This window comes from Cheilinus undulatus, linkage group 6 (genome assembly GCF_018320785.1).
Source record: "Cheilinus undulatus linkage group 6, ASM1832078v1, whole genome shotgun sequence".
NCBI classification, from domain to species: Eukaryota; Metazoa; Chordata; class Actinopteri; order Labriformes; family Labridae; genus Cheilinus; species Cheilinus undulatus.
The window spans coordinates 37,516,286-37,538,591 of NC_054870.1; the positions used below are offsets into that span (position 1 = coordinate 37,516,286).

General features: G+C 39.7%; 2 protein-coding genes across 3 annotated transcripts in view; one reads left to right on the plus strand and one right to left on the minus strand.

Annotated features, from left to right (window-relative positions):
- lzts2a (leucine zipper, putative tumor suppressor 2a) overlaps positions 1–16,712 on the plus strand; it is an 83,390-nt gene extending 66,678 nt beyond the window's left edge. For both annotated transcript variants that reach the window (XM_041789316.1, XM_041789317.1), the window contains 7 exons: positions 3,158–3,817; positions 7,525–8,184; positions 8,295–8,417; positions 8,868–9,014; positions 9,335–9,847; positions 11,977–12,081; positions 12,235–16,712. In XM_041789316.1, the coding sequence (XP_041645250.1) occupies positions 3,191–3,817; positions 7,525–8,184; positions 8,295–8,417; positions 8,868–9,014; positions 9,335–9,847; positions 11,977–12,081; positions 12,235–12,417 (2,358 nt within the window). In that variant the 5' untranslated portion in view covers positions 3,158–3,190 and the 3' untranslated portion in view covers positions 12,418–16,712. The remainder of the gene's footprint in view (positions 1–3,157; positions 3,818–7,524; positions 8,185–8,294; positions 8,418–8,867; positions 9,015–9,334; positions 9,848–11,976; positions 12,082–12,234) is intronic.
- A 1,987-nt stretch (positions 16,713–18,699) lies between these two features.
- Positions 18,700–22,306, minus strand: part of pdzd7a (PDZ domain containing 7a) — a 33,931-nt gene continuing 30,324 nt past the window's right edge. The window contains exon 15 of the mRNA XM_041788796.1: positions 18,700–19,225. Coding sequence (XP_041644730.1) covers positions 19,049–19,225 — 177 coding nt within the window. The 3' untranslated portion in view covers positions 18,700–19,048. The remainder of the gene's footprint in view (positions 19,226–22,306) is intronic.

Below are 22,306 nucleotides of genomic sequence, written 5' to 3' on the forward strand. Positions count from 1 at the left end.
GACACTACTTTACTGTCTGACAGCTGCATTGTTTGAAGCATGTTTTGGCTCCTTAGCTTTTGGAATTGATGCCATTACAATCTGATATCATTTTGTATAACAAACTCTTCTTTATCTTCCTCCATCTCTATTGTTATGTGTTTGTTTGTGGATGTTCATTTACTTTCACAGAGCTTTGTGTGTGTGTAATAATGTTTGAGTGCTAGCAGACTGTGTGCAGCCATCGCTGGCACGGATTATTCCACTTGGCCAGACGGATTTGGGTTTGGCACGACAGGCTGAGGATATGTGTCCCCTCTCTGTCCCCCCGGGGGCATCTAACACTGATAATACTATCTGCAAATGGAAGCCTTAATCTGCTGCCTCTTACTGTGTTAATATTATGTCTCCACGTTTCTCATCCTAAAAATAGTGTACAGATTGAGCAAGGCTCTGATTCTGCCTTCAAAGATGTTTTGATGGAGTGTGAGCATTGTGATCAGGAAACAGTGAGGGGACGAGTTTTCAAACTGCGTTAGAGGCAGGACACAGATGAGTGCTGGCCAGGTTCAGACGGGGACGCTCAGGAAAATCACAGAGCAGCTGCACATGGTGATGACCGTGACTCATTCTCTCTCCCTGTGTCTCTTTCATCCCCAGTCTTTACTAAATCCATCCTCTTTTTCACTCGCTGTCTCATTAATGACATTGACAATTAGCATCAGCGTCACAAGAGATGTAAAGTGTATTTAATGATGGATGGGACTTCACTCTGCATGTGTGTGTGTTTGAGTGGGTATCTGGGGATCCGCTCTCACTGGAGAAATGTTTCAAATAAAGGACTGTAAAGTGGCTGCAGGTAATGTGTTCAATAGGAATAAAAATCAATAAATAATTTGGCCTCATGTTGCTTAGAAGTTTGATTTTAATTTTTCATGGCTTAAATATATGTCACAGTTTTTTATGATGATGGTAGTTGCAATTGGTAGTGCAGACCCCCATATACAGAGGCTGGAGTCCTCAACACAGTAGCCATGGGGATCATTTCCCAGTCTTGGTGCTGTTTGGTGCATTTCTTCCCCCACTCTCTCTCCATATTTCCTCTCTCTTCAGCAAAAAGCCTAAAGTAAGATCCTTAGTAAAATCTTAAAAGGATTTTATTTTGAACATGTGGATCTCCACTAATCACATCAGCGACCTACCACCATTAAGGTCTGCCTAGCATACAGTGCTAGGTCGTAGTATTTGCACCCCTTTTTCTATGTGAAGTCATTTTTTTGATACCGTCTCATTCAGAAAGGCCAAATGAATTATAAGAGGGGGAATAGGATGCACCAATACCACATTTTTCCAGTTTAAGTTTGAGTATAAGTACTTACATTTGGATACTCAGTGATACCGAGCACAAATATGGGTACTAAAAATGACATAAAGGTTCTAAAAAATATATTTTTAATGTCTGTTTTATCTTTTTCAGATGTTCCCTGTCTCTGCTCATGACAATTTATGAGTGTACAGTTTTATTCTCCTTTACTTTCTTAAAAAGTCAGGGATGGAAAGCATCTACTTACGTTCACTCAGATAACGGAGTATTTTTTATGTACTTGTGCTTTTTTGAGTGTATTTTGGAGCCAGTACTTTTACTTCTACTTAAGTACATTTTAACCAGAGTATATGTACTTTTACTTGAGTACAATACTCCTGTGCGTTTTGTGCCTCTGTTGACTACACCACGATTTCAAACCTGGGGGAAGTGTGGACAAAGTTCCCCATCATGCCCTTTTGGGCAGAGTGTTTAGATGTGTTTTTTTATGAGTGAAGTTACGTTTGGATGTTGCCTGTTGTATAGTGATGCCTGCTGGGGTTCTTTTACTTATGTTTGTGGTGGATTGATTGTTGATTTTGATGTGAGACACATTTGCACCATGTGTGAAGTTATCAGCCAAGTTAGATTCCCACCCGTGCATCCCTACAGAATGAAGCCTATCATAGTTCATGCAGGACACAGGAGTCATACGCCCAGCCGTGAGCAGCTGATGGCCAGAGGATCCAAACTATCACCTCCAAGCTCTCACAGCCAGTCACAGCTCTTTCTTTCAACACAGATGTCAACTTAAATATAACACCCTTCTCACTAATCCCTGCTTGCATCAATGCTGATGCACCATGCTGCTGCTGCTGGCAGAGCTTCTCCTCCCCCACCCCAGCCTCCTCTTTTATAACACAAGCTTATTGCAAGACTCATGCTACTATGGATTCATTGCTTTTGATCTAATTCATTGTGGCCATTACACATTGTGATAAATCTTTCTATCCATATGGTTGTTTCTAGCTATGCCTGGAAAGTCAAAGTATGCTGCTTGACTAATCCAGGGAGCATCTTCTAAGCAGAACCTTCTCAGCCAAGTAAAACTGTATATCTAATTTGCAATAACGGCTAAATGTATGAAAAGCGTGTACCTGACTGAATGAAATATCACATGGAGGAGGTGATGACTGAATATCAACACTGCTGTAAAAGCAAGTAAAAGTAAAACGTAACCAGCTCAACGAGTCCCATAATATAACAGAAAATAGACTGTTACTAGGCAATACAAAATGTCACATCCATTATGAATTTTAGCTGTGATGCAGTCTTTTTCATGTTATTGATATATGCAATTAATTGTGATTAATTAATCACAAATCTTGCAATTAATTGGATTATTTGTAACTATGCATGATTAGAGGCATGGCTGAGTTCACTGAGAGTTGGTTGCGTTGTAACTGTTTGTGCAGAGGCTTAAATCCTGACTTTGCTCTGCCACTTTCCTGTTTGCTTTTTCAATATGGCAGCTGACATTGTAGGGCTTTAAAAAGCCTCTTTAGAAACCAGTGAGTTGCATCACTTAGACTACATCCATCATTCATAGAGTCTACAAGTGATGCACAAGTCCCAGTCATGTTATACTCTATATCAGCACTCTTAGATTACTACCTGTCCAATCAGATTACTTAATCCAAGATAATTTCTGTGTAAAGAAGAGACAAAAACTTGGTTGTCATAATACTGGCAATTAAGAAATTATTTCCTCTTGTGAATAAAAATAATCCAACACAGCATGTGTGATTGTCATACTTGTTGCATGTAGAGCATAAATTAAAGATGTTTTTTCTCTCCCTCTCTCGCTCTCATCAGAGTGTGTGGTGTGTCTGACGCCGTTGGGGTGCCATGGCTCTAGTTCAGGCACTTCCTGTCACTGTGACTGACCACCCCAACCCAGGTCTCGACGTCCAGCAGTGCAGGCCGCTGTCATCCCACTCCCCCTCTGGACCCTGCCCTGGTCCCTGTGGTCCCTGCAGCTCCGGGACAGCCATGGGTTCAGTCAGCAGCCTCATATCAGGCCGGACATACCAGGAGAGACACTGCCGGGCTGCCAGCGACTTCACTACTAAGGCACGCCGCTCCACACCAGCCACCAGCTGCTTTCGACTTCAGGATAACACCCTGCGTAGTACAAGCTCCCTGGAGCAGCTTTTGGCTATCAGCAACCAGACGCTTCCCCAGGCCCAGATTCTGCCTCCACCGCTACCTACCAAGAAGCAGCCCAGGCCGGGGAACTCTGCTGGGGCGAGCGGTGGAGCAGCTGTAGGAGCAGTAGGCGGTGTTGTTGGGACTAATGGGAACTTTGTGCATGTGAGTGATGAGGGGGTCACTGGAGAATGGAAAGAGAACCAGGCAGTGCCAGCTGCTAGCCCCTGCAGTGACTCTGAGGACCAAAGGGACAACAGGGCACTAAACGGAAACATTGGAGGGCCTCCTCCTAAACTCATCCCAGTGTCGGGACAGTTAGAGAAGGTAAGAGGCCTTACAAACTGTGCACACTGTCTTTGTACTAGTGGGATTTATGTAAAATAATGCAGACATGTTTCTTATCTTACCAATGTTACATTCTCTGCAAACCTGGTGTTTCTGTCTGTTACATGATGAAAAACCTAAAATTAAATTTTTTTTTTGCTCTTAAACAGTAGACAGCAGCAGCAACTTGCAGTGCAGCTTACTGTTTTATAGCAGTACAAAGTTTTATGTCTAACAAACAGATTTCCTGAGGCGAATACTTGATGGTGTCTGACAGGGACTGGCTGACTGGGAAATGGGGCATTTGAGGCAATATTGGGGCTGTTGTCTGTATTATTATGGTAGTGGAACAGTTTTATAGATGCAAAAAGAAGAACCTCAAGTGTAAAATACCTAACTACATTAAGAGTAATATATAATTCATGCCCCTGTCAGAGAAATATCCACAAGAGTGCAGCAAAAGCAATCTGTAACAACATAATAGTAGTTTCTACAATATAAGAATGCTTGAATATTTTTGTTTGATAAGCTCATGAAACTAGTGTTATTTATGAAATAACAGTAATGAATACACTCTTAGTTGCAGCAGCATAAACAACAAACAACAAGGCCAATAGCATATTCATACAAGATAAAACATTTTTGACAAATTCATCAGCTCTCAGGCATCTTTCCAAGCCTTCATAGACCTCTGAGCAAACCTCTTTAACAGTCTGTGAGATGCTTCTTTAAGACCCTGTAAAGTGAAAATATATCTGTATTTAGGTTTTTTGTATGATAGGCCACTGTGTTGTGAACCCCTAAATCAAGTTTGAGTCAAATGAAACATCTTCAAGTTTATAAAATTAAGCTTCAAAATCATGAAAAATGAGGCAGTAAAATCTGCCCCAGGGTGGTGTGGGCGTGTCTATTGAATGAGCTGAAGCCATGCCCACTCAAGAGAAACACGATCCTCTCAAATTAAAAAAAAAATGCTACAATCTGATTTGAGAAACGCACTCTCACACCATTAGCCTGCCTCTTGACCTTTTGTTGACCTTAGAAGAAGAGACAAAATGCATTTTCTGGCTCAGATCTCTGTTAAGATGCTTTAAATGATCCGAAAGTCACTGCGGCTAACAAAAAACAGCATTAAACTGACTGTTAACTTTCAATAAAGGCAGCGACCTCAGCTAACAACAGACAGTACTGAGATAAACTGTTCTGTGATTTCATATAGTGTTAAAGGGGCCGGGGCATCCCCCATTGTGGGCCAGTGACATCATTAGCTCACGTGTTTGCCCTGCCCAAGTTGGACCCATTCAGGAAAGGGGTGAAAAAAAATCCAGAATTCAGTTACATGTAGATCTCAGTGTTTTCACATTTTTACAGCAACCTCATTCAAACATTGTATCTAGTGCGTTATGACAAAAACTTTGGATTTCACTGTACAGGATCTTTAAATCTCTTTGGAAAAAAATGGGAAAAGAAAACGTAAAACTTAACTTTCAAACTTCCATTTTATATATCTGAAAAGAATTAATGTATAATAAGCTACTATAAAAGGCATTTACTTTATCTGATATTAATACTTTGCAAGAAACACAGATTTAAGAAAATGGTTGGTATAAAAACTGTTCCTATAAGCAGGAAACCTGTTTCAGACTGGTTGCATGTTTTGTTGCGTGTGTGTGCCCCATGTGTCCTGCCATTACGGCTTTTACAATAGGCATTAGCATGCTACATGTTTGCCACATATCCCTGCTGTCAAAGCACTGTAATTCTTCATCAGTTTTACCTCAGTAAACCCCCCTACAAGTGACTTGATTTAATGACTTGTACAATTAAAAGTAAAGCTTTCTGTGCAAACCAAGGGAGTTTCTCAAAAGAAATTCTAAACACAGCATTAACTTTGAAAAGCACAAACCAGAAGTGTACTCGTACTTTGTTTACCTTTTCTGTGATATTATGTACCCATGTGGAAACTGAAAGCTTTATAATTAGTAGAAGTTAAAGGAACACCTTTATTAAACAGACGCATTTCAGCTTGTAGCCTTCACCAGGGTCATCAAGAAACAGACTGCACACATATTCTACCGGTGTGGACATACATATTTGCTACAACAGGGTAAATATGGTTCTCTATTAATAATTTTCCTGTGTGTTTTTGCTGATAACTGTGCACAGTATGCAGAAAAAATAGGCAAGTTTCTCCTTGTGTTTAAGGCGGGTAAGACGCAGCACTCACACATGAAGTCTGAAAACTCTGACTTGTTAACATGCAAAAAAACGTAAAACTTAGACGCACGTCTCATGCATCCAGTCTGACACAGTCTTAAAAGTTTTATCTCAAGATGATGTGATAATCAATCTCAACAAAATTAACAAAATGTACTCCTAGAACGGGAAACTCAGTAAAATGAAAATACATGGACATACAGTGCTTAACAAATTTATTAGACCACCTGTCATATTTGTTTTAAAGACCATCCAGCATCATGAAGTGCTTTAATGCGGACTCTTTCATTTTCAGTGAGCTCTTCACATTTTACCATTTCGAACAGGAGTGAGGAATTTCAAACTGAATTCACCCAAATTTGAGCCGGCTCACTGGGCTTCTCTGAGAAGTCAGAAATTAATCAAGCATAACATTCAACCACTAAAACTCATTTTTCTGTTCAGGAATTCAAGTAAATAACTATAATTTGACATATTAATCAAGAAACAATAATGTGCTTTACTATTTTTTCAGTTTTTTTGTAAATCAGTAAATTTGAACATTTTTGGATAACAATAATAGTTATGTTTTAGCATTAAAAATGTCATTTGGGTTAAAGAGCTTCTACATCTTGGTGTATTAACCATTAACCAAAATCATAAAAAATGATTTTGGTAATTCCCAATGCTGTTAATTTAGGGCAGCTGTGACATAAACCTTACTTTGGTTAGGGTTATGGTGGTCTAATAAATTTGTTAAGCACTGTATGTCTGATGATACTGTTTTTCTCTAGGTACACCAAGTGACCCACCAAAACCAGTTTTGTGATGCAGTATTCGGTCCCGACCCTCCAACTGAGAAACACTGACCTGAGATACACAAATACCTTCTTTACATAGCATTCTACATCACATGCTGTCACATTAAATCTCAATGTCAGGACTTTTCTACGGTTATAAACTCTTTTCAGAAGTATTTCTGCAGCATGTGGTGATGTATTTTAGAGCTAATTGGCTATTTATTATCATCGATCCAGAGGGAAATTTAATCAGCAGCCTCACATGAACTGTTTGACAGCTCCTCACCTTGCACAGACATCATGATCAATGCCAGAGCTCACTTACATTCAGTGACGTAATTATTAGAAGTTGAAGAAAATCATTAAGAAATGCTTTGAGACCATGTGAGAAGCTTTGACCCTTCTGTCTTTGTCGCCTCTCTTCCTCTTCCTCTTTGTTTCTCTGCCCCTTAATCAGATTTCCTGTCGTCTCCTCTTTCACTCTCTCCTCTCTTGGCCGTCCCTGTATGTTACATGATAGGAAAATCATTAAGAAAATTGCTTAATGAAGCCCATGAATATCAATTAAACCAAATTAAACTAATCAGAGCCTGGAGGGTTGACCTGCCAGCATATCACTCACCCTTTACTAATGAGTTTTATTCAGCCGTTGCTAATTAGCACAGCTTTGCTTTCATCAATCACTTATGCTTTCTTTATTTCTGCTTTCAGAACATGGAAAAAGTACTTATCCGTCCTACAGCATTCAAACCCGTCGTCCCCAAGAACCGTCACTCTGTGCACTACTTATCACCGCGGCCAGGAGGCAGCACTCTGTCAGAGAGCCAGGCCAGCCTCAACCTCCTGCTGCCCCTGGGAGGGTCCAACAGCTCCAACAGCACAAACGGTAACGGAGGAAGTGGCAGTTCAAGCTCAGACGAGAAGCGCAATTCCTTCAGCGGAGGGCGAAATGCTCGGAGCAGCCAGTCCTGTTCCATGTCAGATTCAGGGAGGAACTCCCTCTCTAGCCTCCCCACTCACAGCAGCACAGGCTACAGTCTGGCCCCAAGTGAGGGCTCCAGCTCCGGGTCTGGCACCGGGGGCCAGCTGGAGCCTTCCAGTCTGGGTAGAAACACTTCAGGTGGGAGTGGGAGCCATAATCACACTAACTCAGACAGTGGACGTTCTTCATCCAGTAAGAGCACAGGCTCAGGGTCGCTGAGTGGGCGCGGGCAGCCCCTGTCAGACAGCGGGTCCTGTGGACACTCGCCGCCGCCCGTGGAGGGCTATGAGGCTGTGGTGAGGGAGCTGGAGGAGAAGCTGAGGGAACGAGACTTGGAGCTGCAGCAGCTCCGGGAAAATCTGGATGAGAACGAAGCTGCAATCTGTCAGGTGAGACGCTCACCTGATCACACTGATCAAACCGTCCTGTAAAACAGACAATTAATAAGTGATATGCTGTCATTACAAAAGGGAGTGACCTTTATCTTTTGCGCTGAAAGGTGTACGAGGAGAAGCAGCGTCGCTGTGAAAGAGAGATGGAGGAACTGAGACAAAACTGCTCAGTGAAGATGAAGCAGGCCTCGCAGAAGGCCCAGAGGGCACAGCAGGTGCTGCAGTTACAGGTAAGCTTGAATTAAAAAAAGAGTAAAGGAGGGGGGCCAATAGCCTCGAGAAGCCTTTCCTAAACATAGGTATGTTGCCAGAAGGTCATAGCCCACACTTAAGGAAGTGCTGGTCTAGAGGTCGTGTCTGTGCAACCCATGTGCAGAGACTGGGTTCAAATCCGGCTTGTGGCTCCTTTCCCATATGTCATTTCCCACTCTCTCCATCTCCTTTGTTTCACTATTTTATCTAAATAAAGGCATACACGTCTGAAATTAATCCTAAACAAATAAAAGCCTTAAGTATGTGGAAATATAGATTTTTATGTAGAAACAATGTTGTCAAGAAAAACAGAGATCTTTACACTCAGATTTATACTTCCTATCCAGAAAGTTTGGGTCTAATGATTCCTAATTAAAGGATTTAATTGTTAATCAGATCAACCAAACTGGATCTGTGTGTGTTTTCAGGTGTTTCAACTACAACAGGAGAAAAAGAAGCTGCAGGAGGACTTGTCCTCTCTGCTGCAGGACAGAGACACACTGGAAAGGAGGTGTGCCACCATCCAGAGGGAGCAGACCCAGTTGGGGCCACGGCTGGAGGAAACGAAATGGGAGGTGAGAGGGAGTCAGACTCTGGAAAGGTGTCAGGAGATTAGAGGTGCTGGCAGTGATCTGATTAGAGCTGCATAATGTGAGGCATTCCACACCTCTCTCAATGCTTTTGGCTCACTAATAAAGCATAAATTACCCCCCAAAAGAAGGTGTGAAACCACCTTAGATAAGGCTGAATTAACTTGATCTTAGCTTAAAGGCATGAAACAATTTGAGGTTTGCCTTCCTGGAACAAAGAAATCCTAAATGTATGAATATTGTTGTGTATTTTCAAGGGTTTGTACCTTCCTTTCTGATTTTGTTTTTTTTTTTGTTTCCTTCAGGTGTGTCAGAAGTCAGGAGAAATCTCCCTCCTGAAGCAGCAGCTGAAGGAGATCCAGTCAGAACTCAGCCAGAAAGCTGGAGACATTGTGGTGCTGAAGGCTCAGCTGAGAGAAGCCCGCTCTGAACTGCAAGCCAGCCAGGCTCGATCCCAGGAGGCTCAGGCAGCTCTGAGGACGCGATCTCTAGAGCTAGAAGTCTGCGAGAACGAACTCCAGAGGCGCAAGAGTGAAGCCGAGCTGCTGCGTGAGAAAGTGAGCCGTTTGGAGGAGGAGTCAGTCCGCTTACGTGACACTCTGTCCAATCACAGCGGACATCTACCTGGAAATGCAACCATGAAGGGTCAGTGCATGAGCCTCACCCTGCAGCAGGGTAGAAGTATGGGAGGAAGAGGAGGGCCGAGCCCCTGCGTATACAGAGATGGAGAGGAGGCTCATCTAGTGTGGGGAGGAGAGAGTGATGAAGCAAAGGCACAGAGGCAGAATGCAGAGGCAGTGCTGGGACTCAGACAACAGGTACAAAAGTCTATTTCCTCTTTTTCCTGCTTCTTCTATCCAGGGCATCACGTGCTGATAGTGACAGTATACATATAGGTGGCTGATTAGCTCAGTGGGTTACATTGCTGACTTTGGTATGGGAGATCGATGTCCCTGTCAAGCCATGAACTGTTTCTAGTGTGAGCCCTTGGGCAAAGTCCTTAACACCATGAACACCTGCTTAACTCTCAGATATATGTCGCTTTGGATAAAGCGTCTGATAAATGACATGGTGACATACAGTATACTGTACTTTTTCTGGTTATGATAAGAAAATAAGACTGATTAATTGCATTAATCGTGATTAACTATGATCCACAATTAGAGCATTAATTTTTCAATCCCGATTGGCCATTTCAACAAACTTTAGTTAAGCCACTGTAACGTTTCTGTACAACCACAGTGATGTAAAATAAGTCCACTGCTGCTCCTTTATATCTAATTTCAGTTAAAAAACGTACAGACAGCTCAGCGGACAAGTCAGAAGTCATCTGAACCTTGTGCTATTAAACATTAAACCTTTTACTGTTTACTGTTCTCTTATTTCCTTGCAAGTTACTTTTTTGGTGGTTAAATTCATGTTATAATCTTTAATCTGCCTATAATAGCAGGTCTGTATCTAAAGAGGAAGGCAATAATCCTTTGTTTACCACAATGGAAAACTCAATAATAACAGAAGAACAGTTTTAAATGCAAAATAGTTGAATTTTAAAAGGTAAGAGTGAGATTAATTGCGATTAACGACATATATCCTGAGATTAACAGCAAATTAAAAAAAAATCTTTTGACAGCCCTAAAAACAATGCAGTACAGAACATTACAATATGATAAAGTAAGGTAAGATAAAATATACCACACAAACAGCAAATTATCAAGATATCAACATGGATATGGATACATGAGATAAATATTGTATCGTATCAATGATACGATACAATATGATTCAAATTTAAACAGTGATATACAGTGCAATACAATATCATAGGATATGGTGCAATATGATTTGATAGGATACAATAAGAAACAATTCAATAATGTAACTAAACTATGATGATATAGGATACAATCTGATAGCAATCAAATGAAACAATACAATACGATACTAAATGAAACTATATGAAATGATACTATAATATATGATACAAAATTATACAAACGATACGATATGAAGCGATACGAAACTAACTGAGAGGATATAAAATGTCAGAAACCATACAATAATAAAATATGATTTCCTATAAGAAGATATGGGCAGATAGAATGCAATGCAGTCAAGTTGAGTGTCTGGGCATTACACTATTCATCTATTTTTTTTTTTAAACATTATCTTTTATAACACAGTGTTCATTTCATAATTATGAAAATGCAGATTTATATTCACCCCCCAAAAAATTCTTTGGATCTTTTTGGTGGTATATATTACAAATAGGACTGTCAAATGATTTAAATTGTGCTTAATCAAAGAATTTCTAGAGTTGAATGCAATAAATGTCTTTTTTGTAGCATTTTGAAATACCACTACTTTGCATTTTAAACTGTTTTGGTTCATTTTAGATTTTTCAAGGGTGACTGACTTCCTATTTGGATGCAGACTTGCTTTTACTTTGAAAGAAATTTAAAACAATATTTAAAAGGATTATAGCATAAACATATCCATGGAAAAGGAACTTGCTATGGATCGGAGAAGAAAAAATGGAACAGTGACAGTGAAATGTTCTTTCAAAATACTTTTAATTCGTCCCCTGAGCTGTCTTTGAAAGTGTTAAACAGAAAAAAGACATTAGGGGGGAAGGAGAGGCCTTGCATTACATCACTTTTTCCTGAAATTGCAGAGGCAATATATTATGCTTTGTTATAATATATTGCACTATTTAGCTGATAAAGGTTTTCAATTTTTACTCCATGGTAGAAAAGTGCTTCTTTTACAAAAAACCTTGATAGTATACAATATTTACATTCCCAATTTCTATGTTTGAGTACCTTCATAGTGTTTGTCCATGTTAATTTTGCTTTGTCATTTATACTGAAAGTGAAGTAAAGGAGCAAAACACCGTCCTCCATCTTTAAAAAACTGAGGCATCTTACATTCCTTTCATGCTTTTCCTCAGGTGGACAGACTGAAGGCTGAACTCATGTATGAGAGGAGAACAGGTGAAGAGCAACTTTCACACTTTGAGGACGAGAGGAGGGTGTGGCAGGAGGAGAAAGAAAAGGTGAAAAAAAGGAGGATTTTGTTTGACTTAATTAAGTTCTCTCATTTTTTCTTTTTTTTTGTCATTTTCTATGTTGGTGTTACTTAAAATTTGAAAAGCTTGCTCCGATCTTCCCTACCTTTGTACTTATTCACTGTACTCCCTTCCACGTAGGTAATCCGCTACCAGAAACAGCTGCAGCAGAACTACATCCAGATGTATCGTCGTAACAGGGATCTTGAGCGTGTGATGAGGGAGCTGAGCTTGGAGCTGGAGAACAGGGACATGGAGGACTACGAGGTCCACAGTGGCAGCAACGACATCCACTTTGAGGAAATCACCGCCACTGAGATCTAAAAACAAAACCTCACGTTTAGGGTAAAACATGCACAGGAACATGGAAACACAGGACTCTGAGGATGAAACTCCAGGCCAAATACTGCACTACCTTCAACACGGCGTTACCTGGACCACAGAGCGAGCACTCACCACTTGTCACTGTCAAAAGGGAGATCTCCCAAAGGTGCATTCTTACTCCCTGCTACAACAAGCACTCCAATAAATCCTTATAAGGTGTCTCTCCCCAGGAGCTTTTTTAATGGGTTTTTCCACTATAAAGCCAGCACAAAGACTCCTTCCAGAAACAGTGTTTCCTTTTTAGACCACGTTCAAATCAGGGTATCCAAAAACAACATGGAAAATAAAGCAAAAAAAAAAAAAAAGAGAAAAATAATGATATATGCACAGCAATCGGATCACTCACTGTCTTGGTAGCACACAAGGTTAAACAGCCGGCCACCAGCATGCATAAAATGATGCATCATGAAAATAGTCCCATTATTAACACCCACCTCTGCTGGCTCTTCATGATGGAATCCTCCCCTGTCCAAATAATAAAAACCAAACACCTCCATGTAACAGCAAAGGGAAAATAACTGCAAATGTAACAGCATCAGAGGATCAGCAATTTATTTCATTGTACAAGGGTTTCCTTAGCAGTAAAAAAGATAAATGCAGTATAAGTGATCAATGAAAGAATCTACTCATTAATGGAAACAAGGTTTCATTTTGCACAACATTCCTGCTCACTTTTATTTGGGATACAGCTGCCTTTCTTGGGAATCAAACCAGTTGGACATATTCTCTTGGATTCTTTACATCTGGACATCCTGTCATTTTTTATTCACTTATGCAAAGGACACAGCAAAACATTCAAAAGAAATTCTCATATTTATGGACTACCAAGAGTCACAATCAATATGTCAACCTGTTTATACAACGCAGCAAGCTCTGACATTAAACTTTATAATTATGTAGCACTATAGAAAGCAGACTGTAGCATTTGAGATGTCTCTAAGAGGCTGCTGATTCTCCTCTTTTTGTCTTTTTCTGCCTTTGTCACCATGTCTACTCTCTCTTTCCGTCTCTGAGTCTGCTTCTTGCTCAACTATTTTTGTATCAGTGAAAGCGCCTCAGCAGTCGGTATCAGGAATCTAAAAATGGAGCATATTCTTTTACTTTGAACGTGACGTCACTGAGAGATGTAAGTCAGTGTTTGAACTGTAGGCATGCTTATTCAGAGTTTCCGTTTATTCCCCTTTGTTCCCATTAGTGCTCTTTATTTAGCCTTTGGCAGCCAAAAGCCAAAATGAATCTTTTAAAGTCTTCCTAGTCTCACCCTAGACTATAAGCTTCACTAACTGCTATACGGGAAACCAGACTGGCATGTCTGCATGTCTTTGTTATATCAGATTTCAGAAAAAGCCTGTTGAGATAGCTGAAGATGAGTTGCAGATGCAGTAGCTCCAGCGCTGAAAGTCTTCGAGGCACGTTGACTGTTGAAGCCCTTAACTGACCTTATTTACATTGCAGCCATTTTCCCTCACTGTAATGCTCAGGGTTATGAAGTCATACTGCAGGTGTAAAAATGAGGGTTAACTTTCAAAACAATATCATTCACTGCCTATTGATTAATGAGCAGCTGATAAGACAATCACCAGTACAAATCTTGAGAACACTGGCCTGTAATTCAAGTTAAACATATATTTGATGACACATTTACATAAAAATTCAACTTAAGCCACTCGCCTTATACTTTAATGGTAGCTAAGAATAATAGGGTAAAGATTATAATACAGATATAACAATACAGAAGAAAACATGTAAATCCCCCTCCACTGTGATGTTGGCTGAGGATTAGAGCACGTAAAAAATTTTATCAACTAAGAATAAACCTACATGATGTATAAGAAAAGGTGTAAATACAAGCATGGAATGTTATCTTGGAATACAGAAAAGAAGTTGTAAATTCTTAGGTAGGAAGAAAAATCCTTTTGTTTTGATCAGACATCAGTGAAGTCTATAAACTTGTCTTCTTTACTATTTATGTCTGTAAATATATTTTATGGCCCAGCAAACTCTTTCTTAACAGCATCAATGTCTCTGATGGCACTGATAGATTCTTAAAATCAGGAAGCGAGTGGCATGGGAGAATTTTTAACAGAGTGTCATCAGTTAATCCTAAACCATTTAAACCATGACACTGGTTCAGTATATCAGAAAAATTGTTAGATTTTATATGTGATTTCCTTTTTTTGAAATGAACACTTTGGAAAGCACTGCGATGGCAGTGGCAGCAGATTTTAAGGCAAAATATGATCATGTTATTTAAGCATGTAAATGCCAGTGTAAAGCTAACCTTATGGTAATGCTCGACATAAATTAACTTTAAGGTGAACTGAATGCAAAAGTGATGCTAGCTGGAGAGTTAGTATTAGTACTAACAGACAGCATCTTGTGCTAGCACTAAAAGCTTTCTGATAGTAGCTAATATGTTATAACGTCTTCTTAAGCCCCTCTTGATTTTCACTATCAATTGGCTTTATAGTAGCTCATTAATCAAAAAGCAGTGCATTGATAACATTAGGAGGTTTTATATTGAGTCACCCTGAAATCTGTAATGGCTTGAAGTTCAGCATTTTCACAGCTTCCCACCCTGAGCACTATCAATAGAAAATGGCTGCACTGTGAATATGGTTATTATAAACCAGTGAGGAGTATGTTGACATTAAAACTGTGGGTTTCTGTGTGTTTAACACTGAACATGGTGGGTCTCTGAAAAAAATAATGGTCTGAGAAGTTTTATTTTACAAAGAGTCTATATCAAGGAATAATAGCTAAATGGAAATCTATATAATGGAGGAGATGTTGTATATTTTTTTATATATAGCACATGAGGATATTTTGTTGTAGTACTGGTATAAATGTGGGTTTAATATACAAAGTATAAAGACTTCTCTCTATATGAATATATCTACCACATACCAATATTTCAAATGATGGATCAGTTATAAATGGAGGCGGCAGCATAGAAAGAGTGCACCTAATACTGTAATGCATGACAAATGTTTACATGATATAATCTTTGTGACACATACACTCGAATGACCAAACTTTGCAGCTGTTAAAACAGTTGAAAGCTTTTATTTTGGGCTCGGTTGTCTCTCCATTTTGATTGATCTTTCATTTGGTCATCAGTATCATAATATTACACATGGTTCATGTCTTCATCGTTGGATTTTGTGCACGTCATTAGTCTATTAATGCATGAAAAGGGTTATTTCTGAGCGACCTCTTCATTTAGTCGAGGTCGGAGCTGATGCAAACTGAGAAATATTCATGTTTCCTATACTTGGAAATTTCAGATAGACTCCTTCCTTCATATCATGCATGACAATACCACATTCATTGTGGTTTGAGAGGTTTTTAGAAGTTAGTTGCTCTGTGCATAAATGTAAATGTTAGGCCTTGGGAAGCAACTCTGAATGGAACAAGCTGGGTTTGGCCAACCATGTTCAATTTGAAACCAGACTAAGGCTCAGTCCCATGTCAAACTTTAACCACTACCCCTACTCCTATACTTGGTTTTCAAGTGACCCCTTGTCCCTGATGTTGCGTTGAAATCTTAGTCAATGAAGCGGGACGACCTTTCATTCAAGTTTCTGATAGGTCACTAGAAGTCATCCGTTGCATAAATGCTTGTTCAAAATTAAACAGACCATAATGCATTGAAACATTTGACATCTGATTGTCATAATTTTTAAGTCTCATTTAGTATACACTACTTTTTTTAATGCTCCCCTCCTGTCCATCAGGGATCAGGACACCCTAGGCATGAACATGTGAGATGTAGAGTAAGGGCTAACTGGTTTAATGGGACTGAGCCTAGACTGTTACTGATGCAGCACAGGTGAAGATAAGCAAAAAGTACAAGTGTAGGAAACCAAACTGTTTCCCTCACTGAAAGTACTTTATGCATCATCGACTTCTCTCTCATATTTCAGTTGTCTTCATTCTTGCATTTCTGTGTAAATATGTAAAACACTAAATAGTATAACAGAGTGACATTGTCTTTTATTGAGACAAAATATCTATTTCAAATGTAGCCACTGTGACTAGACCAAAGCAACGTAACACCTTTCTTCTTTTGTGGCATTTTTTTCTCATCCTTGTGTGTGCTTTTTTTTCTCTGTTTACTTACATTGTGTCTTCAGTAATTCATTAAGTATGTAGTTGTCTTGTATATTTTTATGTGTACATTTCTTGTACAAATGACTGTGTTTTTAATTAAAGAACAAGTTGTCACACCTTAATTGACTTAACGTTGCTGTTCTTTTCCCTGACACTCATCAAGCATGAGGGAAACAGACTAAGCCTTTCAAGCTCAACATCTGAAGTAATTTGTAATAACTCAAAGGCATAAGCACACATAATTTCATCTTTAACTTTAATTGCATGTCTGAATAGCAACATTTCACCTTGAGCATTTCTCACACTTATTGAAACCAACTTTGTGTAACATTAATCAGTGTTTCCCCTCTGGCTGTCTGCAGAAGTAAGGCACTATGCACACTTGATTCCAGTTAACTTGCCACCTATTTCTCCAAAACTACACTTGGATTTAAACTTTGCCAGTAGTCTTCATGTCCTGCATTGACATGCTTTCCTTTCCTCCACATGTCTGCGTAAGCTCAGCCCTCAGCGTGGTGTAATTAAGCCTCTAAAGTGGCGGATTGGTTCAGAGCACAAGAACTACTGCCAGAGAAATACAGCAGAAAGTACTGACTAGAAATTTGGAATAATCTCTCCCCATGACATCCGCTAAACCCAAACTATCAGTTTTTGACATAATACAAGGGATTAATCTCGGTCTAAATCTATAAATCTGATAAAGGAGGCTCGGGTAATCTCCCTCTGGCAGGCCTGCTGGACTGAGATGATCCAACAGAGAAGTGCAAACCACTGGCTCTAGAGTCAGAAAGTGCTAAGGGGTCATGGTATGAGTCCAACCGTGGCACTATTACAACCAAGGAGAAGTTCGTGGACCATATTATAATATCATAATATAAGGAAGTAACAATACCTTGCAATACATTTAAAAAATCAATACAAATATGGACATTGATTTGACAAATATCTAGAGTTGGGGCATAAACAGCACAGCAGTCAGATTGTGCCCCTTTTAGAGGCTGTAGTCGTCCAAGCGGACGGCCCATGGCTCCTTTCCTGTGTGAAACTCCCCACTGCCCTTCTTCAATTTCTTGCTCTAGCCGCTGTCTCATCCAATAAAAGAAAAAAAGGCCCAAAAATTAATCAAAAAAAAATCTATTGAAATACTCAAGATTACAGAACAGAAACAGAAGGGCATCTGTGGTCTTTAAAATTAGAAGTATTAATTATAATCATTAAGAAAAACAAAGTGAATATTTTGCCTTTTTTTTTACAGGAATTGAAATAAAAACAACAATGTTACTGACAAATAGACCTTAACCTCATGTCTTTACAAAAACTAAAAAATCATAAAAAATCTGATTCATATCATGAGTAGAGTGAAGTGACACCCCCTTACCAAGAAACAAGCAACATTTACTTTTGTCCAGTTGATTTCAAAACAGCTGTATAACTGCAGAATTTAATAGCTCACATTTGCCAATTAAGCTTCTTTCAACCTTCTCCACCATGCTAACTTCCTTCTTTGACCCTTTCTTCCTATTAAGAGACATAATTTAACCCTCTCCACATCAGTATCACCATATACAGTGCCTATAAAAAGTGTGACTTTCTCTCCCATTCAAAATGCTGAAGAACCCGGACAGCAGCTGTTGTATGCAATTTCTTCCATTGCAGCTGCTGAAGCTTGTAACTCCTTCAGAGTAGTCATAGGTGTCTTGGTGGCCTCTCTCACTAGTCTCTTTCTTGCATGGTCACTCAGTTTGTGCGGACGGCCTGATCCAAGCAGATTTATACATGTGCCCCATTCCTTCCATTTATTGATGATGGATTTAACTGAACATTGGGGGAATGTTCAGTGCCTTGGAATGCTTTTTTTGGTATCCATTCCCTATACTGCTAAATAACCTTTTCTCTGAGTTGCTTGAAGTGTTCAATGGTCTTCATGGTGTAATGGTAGCAAGGAATACTGGTTAACCAGTGACTGGACCTTCCAGTCACAGGTGTCTTTATACTACAATCACTTGAGACACATTCACTACACTCAGGTGATCCCCATTTCACTAATTGTGAGACGACTAGCACCGGTTGGCTGGACCTCTGTTGAATTAGGTCTGTCACCTTAAAAGGGGGTGAATAATTATATTTATATATATTTAAATAAAGTCACTTACTTTACCTTACAAATGCTCTTTATCTTACATTACTTCGTAGAAATCTGTTTTCAATTTGACATTAAAAAGGGTTACAAAAAAACAAAAAAAGTCAAGAAAGCGTATTTATATTGACAAAGATTGATTTATGAGATCAATAAAAGGGAAAAACATCCAAGGGGGAAATACATTTTATAGGCACTGTATCTACCTGTCCCATGTTTCCTTCTCTGATGTGAATTCTGGACTTGACTCACTCCCACAGGGGTTGCAGGTTTTGTGTCCTTCACGCCTGAGCTCCTGCCTTGCTGGGAGGCACTCAAAGGTTAGTCTGCAGGTCTCCAGGGGCCGTTGTGGGCAGCAAGGACCTTGGGAACCTTGACCACAAAAACCATGGGGTCTTTGGCCTTGTTACTGAATGCTCGGCGAATAATGTCGACTGCGTGCTGATGAGTCACTCCCTGAAGACTCTCGCCATCCACTGATAGCAGCTCATAGCCCGCCTGCAGATACAAACCCATGGACGTGGTGTAAATTTAACATATTAAACACAATGTAACAGTATCAGTAATCAAAATTCATGTACCTTTGCATGTCTTCCTCCTTTTTTGTACCTATTTTCTGTAGTGATCTATGTCTTTTCACAACAACATTATAGACAGTTTCCGTATATCTGCAGTGATTGTGTCCCTTAGCAAGGACCTGATTTATGCCACAGAGAATTGGGGCTCTCCTGTTCCTTTAATATATTCACACTGAAGGCCGTCACTATTGCACACATAAAGTTTACCCTTCAGCACAAGGTTGTTGAAAAAAGAACATACATTGAGACAAGCTCTCTCTCTCTCTCACAAACACACACACACACACACACACAGATGAGACCTCTGTTTCCTGCAGGATGCATGCAGAGAGTGGCAAAACTTTGACGCCCCTAGGAGAGGAACTTCCCCTGATGTCATCAGCAGTTGCCGAGGATGCACCTGCCTCATGTGTTCAACCTCAGTAAAGGTTAGAAACACAGAACACAATGCTAACCGCCATCATTGCATCTCCACCTAGAACGTCTTTTCCCTTTTCCTTTCCAGACATTTGATATTGTTTTCCCTTTTCATCACCAGGTGTCAAACAGATCTAAGTGAGAAGTATGATGATGTGGCCCTAATTTTGGACTCACAGTTTTCCTAACAGCTCAGCAGACAGTCCAGTGTTCACCACTAACCTCGTAACCCTTCGTGAGAGCGGTATCAAAAGATTTAGATCCATTTAGCCAAGAGCAGATTATAGGTGCTTTCATTTCTGAAAAGTAATTTATTTGAATTAAATAGATCCGACCTAATCTGCAGCATCCTCTTTGCGACCATTTATGGAGTCCATTTAGTTTAGAGGTTTTCTCTCTTCTAGCCAACGGACATCACAATCTAAAAATAACAACGCCTGTAAAAATGGCTACAGCATGCATGGAAGGTCAGTGAAACGATTATAAGTCAGTTTACCAGGGCTTTTCAACTACATGGGACATGAGGAGAGAAGTACTGGCCTTAAGCATCATTAATAAGAGAAATCATGGAACAGGAACACCCAAAAAAGAAAAACACTGCTACACATTTCCATCTATTTACAGGGACTGGAAAAGAATGAAACTTCCCCAAAAAAAAACAAGAAATAACAAACCCATGAATACTACTCTAGTGCCATAGTATGTACAAGCATGGACAGTCTAAGGGACATCACCCATAGGATTCTAAAGCCTGGTTTATGCTTCTGCTTTGAGTCTCGATGTAACGGCCTATGCTGAGGTGAGAACCACATACTTGTGCAATGGTGTGTCTGCATCGCTCTGCAATATGTCACCAAAATGCTACTTAGCAGTGCAATTAATGGCAGGTTCTGGTCCAATCACCACATCTCCTGCTTGTTTGTGCACATGAAACCATGGCAACTAAAACAGAGTGTATTATGTTGGAGTTGGAGGTGATAGATATTGAAAACAGTTGAAATATTGGAGGAAATGAAAGGCATGGGTGCTCAATCAGCTGAGGGAGAGGTCAAAAGAATGTTTTGCTATTGTTCTGCTACAGAGACATGAAGAAGGAAATTCACATCTGATATTTTGGAAAGTAGACTTGGCCAGTTGTACTGCTGTCTTTAGCTCACACCACAGTATGCACTATACACTTACACATATACACAGAGGCTGGCAGTCACCAGCAGGGTTAAGTATTGTTTTTCTGATACTGGTTCTAAATTGATACTTTTTAAATGGTGCTGCTGCAATCGACACTGTTAGAGAAAAACAGTCTGTTAAAAATCAGTGGGTGAAAAAACTCTCAGTATTGTAAATGACTCAGAAACATATTTAAACGATGCCAATAGGACATTTAAGAAAGAGCCTCAAGCTAAATTCAGGTTCAAGACCAACGGTTAAGTAAATGTGTCAGTCAGTGTAACTGCTTCTACGATTGGAAATCACAAGCAGAGCATCTGGACAGCAAAATGTTTGAAAGACGTTCATGCTCTGCTGAAATAAAGCAATGAACATAAATCACATAATGTAGTTTATGCTGAATCAGGGTGGCGGGTACCAAAATGAAGCACCAAGTTATTAGATGTGTTGGGCCCGTTGCCACGTCGGTAACAATTTTCGATACTCATCTGTAGTCACCACTGCTAACCAGCAAACCACTCACATGCTTTGGGTCTGTGTCATTTCAATTTGTAGATACTGTCATGATCCAGGTTCTGATTTGTTATGTTTTTGAGATTCTCTAGTGTTTTCCTGTGTTTATTCTGTATAGTTTCAGTTTAGTTCTTGATCCCTCGTGTTTTCCTTGTTCTGTGATTTCCATGTTTTAGTTTTACATTGTACTTAGGTTTTCTAGTTTGTATATTTCTGGTGTTTAGTTCTTAGGTGTTTCTTGTAGCCCTTGTGTTTCCTTTGTTCAGCTTTTAGTGTTCAGTTCAGTTCATTTCGTGTTTTATATAGTCTTTGTGTTTCTGTGTATTTTGGGCTTTTGTTATTTTCCACGTGTCTAGTTTTTTATTGTATTAAGTAATTCCCTGTGTTCCATGTTTAGGTTTTCCCGTGTGTTTCATGTGTAGTACTCCATGTATTTCATGTCTAGTTTATCTTCCTGTTTCATGTTCAGTTTTTGCTCCTTGTGTTTTGTTTAGTTAATTCCCTGTTTCATGTTAAGTTTCCCTTTGCTTCTTGTTTTGTTGTTTCATGTTTTAGTTTTACTCCCTGTGTTTGAGTTTCCCTCCTTGGTTCTTTGTATCCTCCTGTGTTTTCAGTGTTTCTGTAGTTTAGCTTCTTGTGTCCAGTTTTCAGTCCTTGTGTGCTTCTTGTGTTAGGTTCCATGTTTCCTGTTTTATTTTGTAGTTGCCTTCCCTTGTGTGTGATTCCAGTTTTGCTTCCTGCCTGAGTTTCCATTTTGATTATCCTTCACCAGTTTCACCTGTGTCTGATTGTCCACACCTGTCCGCCATTGTTAATCACTCCCTGTGTATATAAGCTCTGTGTCTCTCTGTGTCTGTGTCGGTTCATTGTAGATGTCTTCCCCGTGTTACTCCTCGTGCGTCCT